Source organism: Schistosoma mansoni (assembly GCF_000237925.1).
Source record: "Schistosoma mansoni, WGS project CABG00000000 data, supercontig 0142, strain Puerto Rico, whole genome shotgun sequence".
NCBI classification, from domain to species: Eukaryota; Metazoa; Platyhelminthes; class Trematoda; order Strigeidida; family Schistosomatidae; genus Schistosoma; species Schistosoma mansoni.
Genome location: NW_017386042.1, coordinates 710284 through 720128, shown reverse-complemented (window position 1 = coordinate 720128; position 9845 = coordinate 710284). Strand labels below are relative to the sequence as shown.

Genomic DNA, 9845 nt, shown 5'->3' with positions numbered 1-9845 from the left:
GCTGAGACCCGGGACTTATCATTCTCGCGCCATCCAGTGCTTCCAGGTTTTCCATGGTCGTCTAGCTTCAATTGGCTCATAATCTCAACTATTGAAATTACTGTAATATCCACAAAACCCCTTCGTATATTAACCAACATATGCTCACTAGTGTCTGGCTTCAAGAGGTATTTCCTGGAGTTCTAGTGAGAAGCAGTGATCAGTCGAGTTCAACCAGGTCTGTTGTGAGATAGTAACTCACTGAAGACGATGGCGGATGTGTCGCTCAGTTTTGTGGATCAGTTGAAGTTAGACAATAACACCGTTGATTGCCGGCTCAGTGGTCTATCGGTTAAGCGCTCGCACGCGAGACTGATATGTCCTGGGTTGGAATCTCTCGAGGCGGGATCGTGGATGTGCACTGCTGAGGAGTCCCACAATAGGACGAAACGGCAGTCCAGTGCTTCCAGGTTTTCGATGGTGGTCTAGCTTCAATTAACTCATGGTCTCAAATATTGAAACTACTCGATTTATTACCGATTACGATTCCCACTCCGATCTGGTTCCGATTCAGATTAGTGTAAAAAGATACACGAATAAATAACTGACTGACAAGATCACAATGCACAACAATCAGTAAATACAGTTAGGGTAGGGAAATAAAGTACTGAAGGTTACATTTGAATTACAATAGCTTTGGACCAAGAAGGGGTATGAGAGTGAATCATACACCAAACGAAAGCTTATGGTCTGTAGAATAAACTAGGAACAAAAGTTAATGCAAGTGTTTCACAAACTTTGAATTAACTGAAATAACGTCCCCAAAAATAGCTTCCGTAATTCGTCATAGCTTCTTTTTTCTCTGTTCACGTCAGATACTTACAAACCAAGGAGTCATTATTTGCGTTTCTTGTGAAGACCAAATTAATGTTCTACGATTTCATCAATAGCTGAAACCGATGTTTATAAATTTTTAAAGTAAAACTAGATCCAGTTATCGATATCCTTGCACTGTCTTGTCCGTATATATATGTTTGAGAATTCTTTTTATTTAATAAAGAAAGGACAAAGCAGAACTTTATATAAGTCGGTCCATTTAAGTTGTCCCACTTATTAATAACAGAGTGATAAGAACCAGAGTCATTAAAATAAGTAAAAGAAAATATATGGTTAGATAGGGAGAAAGTGACTTATACGACCGAATCCCTGTCAAAAGCTTCAATGTAAATTAATTTACAATATCTTGCAAGAAATATAACTTGGATGCGTTTTACTTTGGTTATTGTACTCAAAGAAAATCATGTTTTATTCCCTAATTTCATATTCTTTTCATATAGAAATTCTGGATGATAAGGCAATATCTGAACCAAATAGACAATTTTTAGAAAATTGGAACCAGTATAAGAGTTTTAATCTTGAATTATCAAGTAAGTTAGGTTCATTAAGTTCATTACTGATTTATCTTTGCAAACTCACATAAAAGATTCTCGCTGATTCCTGATAGCTGATGAGCCTCGTAAAGCTGACCATAATCACACAACACCTGGTACACTAATACATTAATCCAAGCCGATACATTTACATAGATATGCCTTTAATAAATGACGTATTAGAAAAGATTAACTGCCTTAAAATTAATAACTTGTGGGTATATTTCTCTCTTATTTCCGTCGCAACTCGTATTATCTTCCAGCTGATTTTTTCTTCTTACGCTTTTGGAAATTTAGTTTGATCGGCGAGACTAAACTGTATGGACGACCTTTGAACGAATCTTAAATGACCTTGAGAAATATTAGCCAATCAGAAGACAGTATACAGTAAAAATATATTATGGAAAACCCAAAAATTAAAGGGGATACTGTTCTTTTACATGACTCAAAAACTTATCAAGGTTAGATATAGGTTCAGAAGTTCTAAAATCATAGTGCATCCGGTACAGGAACTCATCCATGTGGCTCCATAGTAGTCGAGCTCTAAAACCATGATAAGGTCTCAAAATTCTTTTAGCCTCGACCACATAGCTTCAATGTTGTTGGTATGGTTTAGGGTTTAGGGTTATTGTTTAGGGTTAAGGATGAGACTATAAATTATGGACGACATTTGAGCGACGCTAGGGTGACTCTGAGAGTGTCAACATAATAACTAAGACTAAATAAGGTTATAAACCTGTGTGAAGAATTCAAATTATGATTTACAGCTCATGGTTAAGGTTAGGAATTATACTTAGGGTTTTCATCACGAACTGACATCAGCTATAATGCCAAAACTCTATTTATACAAATGGATGATTGCGTTTCGCGCCAAAATCTTATGATCATTTCTCTTGTAGACGCTGAATTATCACGTCTTCTCTAAAATCCGTTGTAAACCGACTGTACGTAAGCATCAGGTACCGAACTTAGCGCCGTGACCTTGAAAACCCGCGAAAGCTTCTGGTTGGCTCGTCCATATAGTTTAGTCTCGCCGTTTGATCCTCTTCTGTATAAAGTTTTCTTTAACGAAGTTTACCTACATATTATAGGTTCGTCATTTCTCGAAACAAGATAAAGAATGAACACATGTTCTCTAAGTCAGTTGAGCGATGATAGAGAAGATTCGTTGCTCAGGTGAACTATTCTGATAGTGTTTCCTTTTCTGAGCTGGATGGTTTAGTCATAATTAGTTAATAAATTGGGTCCATTTCAATGTGTACATTAATTGGTGATTGAACTAAGTCCCAAACTCCTGAGAATTCTATGATATTCTTTATATTTATTCTATCGAAAATCTCAACATTTTCCCAGCCGAACTTGTGTCCACGTTCATTGATATAAGTAAAAATACCTCATGGCCTTTGACATCTTGTTGGCGTTCATGAAGACGAAAATAGAGAGACGCCCACTTTTTCATATGTAGTGTTTCAGTCGAAACAGTTTGTTTTGTAGATAATGTTCGGATTTTCTTTTTGTCATTTCGTCTTTTGGTTTTCGTAAAATTAATTGAAAGGATGTTTTTTTTTATGTACCAAATCTATTCCAAACAGTCTCAATAATCTTGTTGTAATCTCTGATATTTTTTTTACAAATGATAGGATGATCCGTTTGTTGGTTTCTGTGTTTGATTCCGGCTTTGCTAATGAGTTTGTTTGGTATTTTTCAATGAACTTGCTTAGATAACCGCTCCTTAAAAAAAATAGTCACCAAATATTTTTCTCCACTATTCCATTGTATGTTGTAGTGTGGTTTTGCTCCCCTGAATGAAGTTTGTGCTCAGTTGGTTTTGTGGATCTTTGCTACTGTAGTTAATAACATGTTCTGTGTAGTCCCGTTGGTGTACCTTTTGCTTGCTCGTAGTTTTTACTGTTGAACTGGAAGTACATTGTTAAGTATAAATCAATCAGTCCTAGTAGACTTTGAAGCTCCGTGTACTTTGAAAGTTTTGCGTCACTTCTGAGGAGAAAGGTTAAGGTGTCATCTGTTAATTTTGGTTCAACCAAGGCTAATAAGGCTGCAACGTTGAAGGATGTCATCATTTCACCGTCGTTGATTTGAATCTCCTTAATGCTTTCCAAAAAATTGTATATGAAATTAAGTTGAGTGATCAGATGAAATCAACAAATATCGCAATGTTCTTGAAATTCCTCTCGATAGGTAGTACGCTTAGGTTCCAGGGAGTTGGTACAGCAGGATACAGTTTGACTTTTGGTTTGCATAGTTTCGATCTGCCATAGAATCAAGGGGAAATGTTCCGTTAGATTCGATTCACCACTGATCTTGTTTTGTATCGCTTTAGTAAGTATGTTTAAATTCCTAGGGACCTAGTTGTCTAGCTTTTTGATTGAATTGGTGTCCATCAATTTGTTTAGGCGGATCAGTCATTATACTACACTAGGTTCTATCGGTCACCTAACTGTAGTTATCGGTGAACACCGTGCACCGATTGGTTACTCTTTATGAGACTACATAGGGCGAAATAGGACTACAATAAATAGTGAAGATAGCTTAAATACTCATGTTCTATATAATCAAGGTTAGAACCTAAAGACTTTTCGAAGGTGATGTAAGAGGCAATTTCCTACAGGTGCAACTCTAAGCTATTCTCTAGACGGTCGAACACAGCGTCTCGGTTTGTCCAAAGTCAGAACAAGTATCTATTTGGCCTAATAAACTTTATCTGTTTCTAAAACGTAAATTAACAACGTTAGTATACAAATAAACAGTACAGTCTATTACATAGGAAAAAGGAGAGGCATAAATAGCATGCCGAACAGTAACTAGAGGATAGAAAAAATGAGTCAACAAGGCGAATAATGTTTTACAATGAACATAAAATTGTGATTGGTGGATAAACAAGACATAGTCATACAAGGTCAAAGAAAGTTGATGCGGTGGTTAGCGTTTCACCTTATCACTGGTGTTTTCGTTTGTCGATCCCACTTTCCAGGTGACTTTCATTTCAATACTAACTAGGAACCAGAAAGGATGGAATAATTTGTTCTACCTCTAATACTTTATAATATCAAAACTTGTAATATAGTTCAATGATGTAGCATTCTCAAACTTTAATATTTTTCTTTGTTACAAAATTTCAGGATGTCCTAGGAACAGGCAAATTACACTTGGTACGAAACCGGAACTGACAGACTTAATAAATCAAGAATTTACAAAAGTCTCCTGCAAGTTGTGAATTACGGCGAGAATAAAAGATATGTGTTCATTTGTTTTCAAAATCTGTTAATGTTTATTTCACTTGTGAGCTACGTCTTGATTTCAGTCAATAAAAATATATGTAGATCCTGTGTATATTTTTCAAATCGCAATATGATTTATTCAAAGGAGAATATAATAACAAACTAACACCGAATGTAGAAATACTGATAACCGAGGAGCGCTGGACAGCTCTTTTGTCTCGCTTTTCGGGACTTCTCAACAATCTGTACTAATGTTTACAAACCATATAAGAATTTGTTAGTTTATTATTTTAGCTGCATCAATTTTGAGTCAGAAGTTACCATTACTCCAGTTTTATGGGGTTCCCGATGATTGAAAATAGGTATCAAGTTATTCATATCACGGCTTTTGATTATTTACGAGGCATATCTGTGATCGCAAAACGCTACTGTGTGATAGCGTGCTATACATTACTTTACAGGTAAGAAAATTGATCGGTAATGATAGGGCACATACCTAAATTATATTTTTTTAATGACTGATATCTTTGAAGTTGATAGAATCACTGAGTGAGCAATTCCATTCTGCGCTGTCGATGGAACATCGCCTGATGAGGCTAAGAACTTTGATTTACTGAGGTAGTGGAAAAGTGTATGGGTGGTTACCAATAATTATAATCTAATTGAACGCTAGATCCGCTTTCTTAAGTTCTTCTAGTAAACTCCAGGCTAAATCTACATAGCAACTTCAACACAAGAGAAAAGGCGCGAAATATGGAGGAAACGCTTTACTCCAAGGTTCGTTAGTGTACAGAAAATCTGGGCTATTTATAATATTTTAGATGGCCTTGGGCCTACGGAAAATCCTGGAATGCTACTGAACATAGTAGCAGTATTGATAATCATCCAATCAGAAACGCGACATGTGACCTCACTTTCTAGGTGTTTCTGGAAAAACTTCTATTTAATGCTGATTGGATGAAGGGTTTCTCGGCGTTTTCAGAGCCATTTTTGCGAGGAATTTTCTGGATCTCCCAAAATGTAGAATTATTACGAGGATGAAAATGACCCATTAGCTACGTCTTCTGTTCTTATTGTCTGTCCAAATAAGAGTTAGTTCTTGTGTGTGTGTGTGTGCATATTCAGCCAATACATGTAGATTTTGCTAGTCACGGTCTTACTATTGTGATTTGTTGCATGGTAAGAACCGTCGACCAAGAATCGAAGTTTTCTTTGGCAGCCCTACACAAGCCCCCAAATGCCCTGGTACAGCCGAGAGTGGGGAGAGTCGTCTCTCCCTCTCGAAATGCTCTCACATGACCACCCGCCTTCTCGTGGCGGGCGTGTTGTTTACAAAATTGAGAGGATGAAAAGCGAATATCCGGCGCTTTAACCGGGTTGGTGGACACCACGAGTCCACCAAGGGGAGTTTGAAAACTCCATTCCAAACCAATGGTGCACATGGGCTCCAGTATCCTAAGGGAACAAATGGCATATGAACCAATCGTTGGTCACCGGCTACCATGAGACTGCATCTCCTCACGATGCTCCACTGCCTTGTGGATCAGACCTTTAGGTCAAAGTGCAGTTACGGGTATGAGGGCTAATATCACTTCCCGGCTGACTACTATAAGCAACTATGCAGGCATGTTCGGGATGGGATTCTCCCCCTCGAAGTGCAAAATGTTAATTCAGGATTGGGTTGCATCGGCACCTGAACTAATGATAGGGAGTGAAGTTGTTGAGCGTGTTGACCGCTCCACTTATCTTGGGAGTCTCATCAGTTCTTGTGGTCTGGTTTGTGACGAAATCTCAGCACGGATACAGAAGGCTCGGCTAGCTTTCGCTAACTTGCGTCATTTATGGCGTACGCGAGATATCCGTCTAGCAACCAAAGGACGGGTTTACTGTGCAGCAGTCCGTTCCGTCCTACTTTATGGCAGTGAAACATGGCCGATAAGAGTAGAGGATATTCGTAGGCTACTAGTATTCGATCATAGGTATCTTCGAAGCATTGCTCGTATATCCTGGGACCACCGGGTAAGCAATGTAGTTGTTAGGAAACGGGTACTAGGTAAGGATGGCAAATCGATTAGTGAAGTAGTGAAACTTCATCAGTTGAGATGGCTGGGACACGTGTATCCTATACCCAACCACCGACTGCCCCGACGTGCAATGTTTTATGGTGTAGAAGTAGGTCGGAAGAAAGCTAGGGGCGGCCAGACCTAAACGTGGCACAAAACCATGAAGTCACTGAGAAGTGAACTGAGCCATGCTTGTAGGTGTAGACTACCTGGTTGGGATCCGCGATATGATGGCAATCGATGGTTAGAGACCTTGAATGACATGGCTCAAAATCGTTTGCAATGGTGATGGTGCATCCACTCTTTGTGTTCTCTCAAATTCTAATCTTCTGAATTCTTCATGTTTCTATTATTTTCGCTTTTCAAATTTATTTCACTGGATTATACTCCTTCAATAACATCTTCAGACCCTAATCTTTCCGATTACTGCTTATACTCTTACTACTTCTACCACTATGGGATTCGAATCGACAACTGCATCTCTGTGTTAATGTGGTATGGCAACTCGAACTGATGTACGTACGTACGAAGTTCTATGTTGTAACTGACTGACTGACTGTAGTCCGTCGTATGGGTTCTGGATAATGTTGACAATCTCAGGAACTCCATAGTGTCGAAGAAGGTTCCATAATGTTCTCCGGTCCACACTGTCAAACGCCTTCTCATAGTCAATGAAGTTGATGTATAGCGACGAATTCCACTTAACTGATTGTTCAACGATGATCCGTAGTGACGCAATTTGGTCTGTGCACGATCGATCCTTACGGAATCCAGCCTGTTGATCTCGAAGTTGGGCGTCTACTGCGTCTTTCATCCGGTTCAGCAACACTCTGTTGAAAACTCTTCCTGGTACTGACAACAAACTGATGCCTCTGTAATTCTCACATTTGCTCAGATCTCCTTTCTTTGGTATCTTGATGAGGTATCCTTCTTTCCAGTTCGTCGGCCTTTGTTCCTCCTCCCAAATCTTCTTGATAAGGTGAAGCATGTTTGTAGTTACTTCAATGTCTGACTTCAGCGCTTCAGCTTGTATATTTTCAGGTCCTGCTGTTTTCCCGCTCTTGATATGTCTGATGGGCATCTTGACTTCTTCGATCGTTGGTGGGGCGACATCTATTGGAAGGTCTGTGTGTGCTGCTTTGATGTCCGGTGGATTTAATGGAGCGGGCCTATTCAGCAGTTCCTCGAAGTATTCTGCCCATCTTTTCCTCTGTTCTTCAGTCTCTGCGATTGTCTTTCCTTCTTTGTCCTTGATTGGTCTCTGGTTCACTATATCTCCCTGCCAGTTTCTTCGTTGTATCATATAGTTGTTTCATATTCCCTTCTCTTGCAGCTTTTCGCGCCATCGTTGCTAGGTTTCCCGTGTATTTCTGCTTGCCGGCTTTAATGCTATTCTTCACTTGCCTGTTTGCTTCTGCTCACTCTACTTGCACCTTGATTTTCTCTGCTCGTGTTCGACTGTTGTTAATTGCTGTCTTCTCGTTCTTCCTTTCTTCAATCTTGTCCAGGGTTCCCATAGAGATCCACTGCTTATGATGATGTTTCTTGCGACCCAGAACCTCCTGACACGTTGAAGTTAGTGCTTCTTTGATCCCCTTCCAGTTGTACTCCATCGTAGTTTCTTGTTCTTTCAGTAGATACTGTAAAGCTTGAAACATGTTGTTGAAAGTTATGTTGAATTGGTTGAGCTTGTTAGTATCTCGAAGAAAAGATTATTGAACCTTTGAAATGCTGTTCCCCGATTGTCCAGTGTTTCTTTAGCTTCAGTTTCATCTTGGCCACAACCGGATGGTGATCTGAAGTCATGTCAGTTCCTCTCCTGGTTCTCACATCTTCCATTATCCTTCGGATTTTTTGCTGATACAAATATGATCTACGTGGTTCTCTGTGGTGTGGTCCGGCGAGATCCATGTAGCTTTGTGTAGGAGTTTGCGTGGAAATATTGTGCCGCCTACTACCAATTTGTTGAATGCACATAGGATTGCAAATCTTTCCCCATTTTCATTTCTCTCTCCTGGTCCATGACGTCCAATTATATCTTCGTATCCTGTGTTTTCCACTCCGACTTCAGCATTTAGATCTCCCGTCAGGATGGTGAGGTCGTTTCTTGAGCACTTTGCTATGATTGATTGCAGTCTCGATTAGAACTGATCTTTATCATCGTCGTTGCTATCATTTGTGGGTGCATAACACTCATTGTGATCCCCTCCTTCTTTGTTTTGAATGATGTTTTGAATATCCTGGATCCATGAGATTCCCATCCTGCAAGTGCATTTCGTGCTTCTCTGGACAACATTAGAGCAACTCCCTGAGTGCATGGAGCATTTTCCTCTTCGTGAACAGAGTACAGCAGCATCTCTCCCGTATCTAGCCTTTGTTGTCCAGCTTGTGTCCAATGGGTTTCGCTGACTTCAAGTATTGCCAATTTGTATTTTCTCATTTCAATTGCTATTTGACTGACCTTCCCAGTCTCCCACATTGTCCGGACGTTTCATGTACCTATAACAATTGTTGCTCTGGTTGTTAGACGGGACTTCGGCCTCGTGACTTCCGAAGGATCTCGGCTTTTATCATGAGGCGTCATAATTCTTTTTTCAACTTCCAGGGCAGAGTTTAAATGGTTTGAGTTATTTTTTCTGGTTATCGTGTTTTTAGCGAGTTAGTTTTCTATGGGATGGGGTCGCTAACCCCATGCCCAACCCTCATCCTTTACCCGGGCCTGGGACCGGCAGTTACTCTAGAAGAGTTACAGGCGGAGTTGGGTTTCATCTAATAACATTTAATAATTTTAACTTTTAACCTTTTTACCAACCCTATCCCTAACCTTTTATCCTTGTTTTTATTTCGTCTTCTGATAATCACCTCTAACAATCTTAATAATGTGCGCGTATGTCAATTTTACCATGTTGAGCGATTACCCAATCACTCATTAATTCCATTATCTTTACATAATCTCTGAACTATCTACCTTCTAGTAAATAAATACACATCGATTTTAACTATGTTTATTTACACACTATTCATTTTTTAATCATGATTTCGGTTATGTTTCGAACATATATCTAGACTTCACAAACTAAGTATGCTAAGCATTTGTTAATAATCATATTTATTGTCATAATTGTAGTTTTAGG

The 9845-nt window shown here is 39.3% G+C and overlaps 1 protein-coding gene across 2 annotated transcripts in view; it reads left to right on the top strand.

Annotated features, from left to right (window-relative positions):
* Smp_086030.1 (hypothetical protein) overlaps window positions 1-4757 on the top strand; it is a gene marked incomplete at its 5' end in the record, with an annotated part of 15407 nt that extends 10650 nt beyond the window's left edge. Inside the window, 2 exons of one of the 2 annotated variants that reach the window (XM_018800075.1) lie at window positions 1317-1406; window positions 4550-4757. In XM_018800075.1, coding sequence (XP_018646575.1) covers window positions 1317-1406; window positions 4550-4644 — 185 coding nt within the window. In that variant the 3' untranslated portion in view covers window positions 4645-4757. The remainder of the gene's footprint in view (window positions 1-1316; window positions 1407-4549) is intronic. The other variant, XM_018800086.1, reaches the window with a different exon arrangement.
* Between the last annotated feature and the right edge of the window lie 5088 nt (window positions 4758-9845).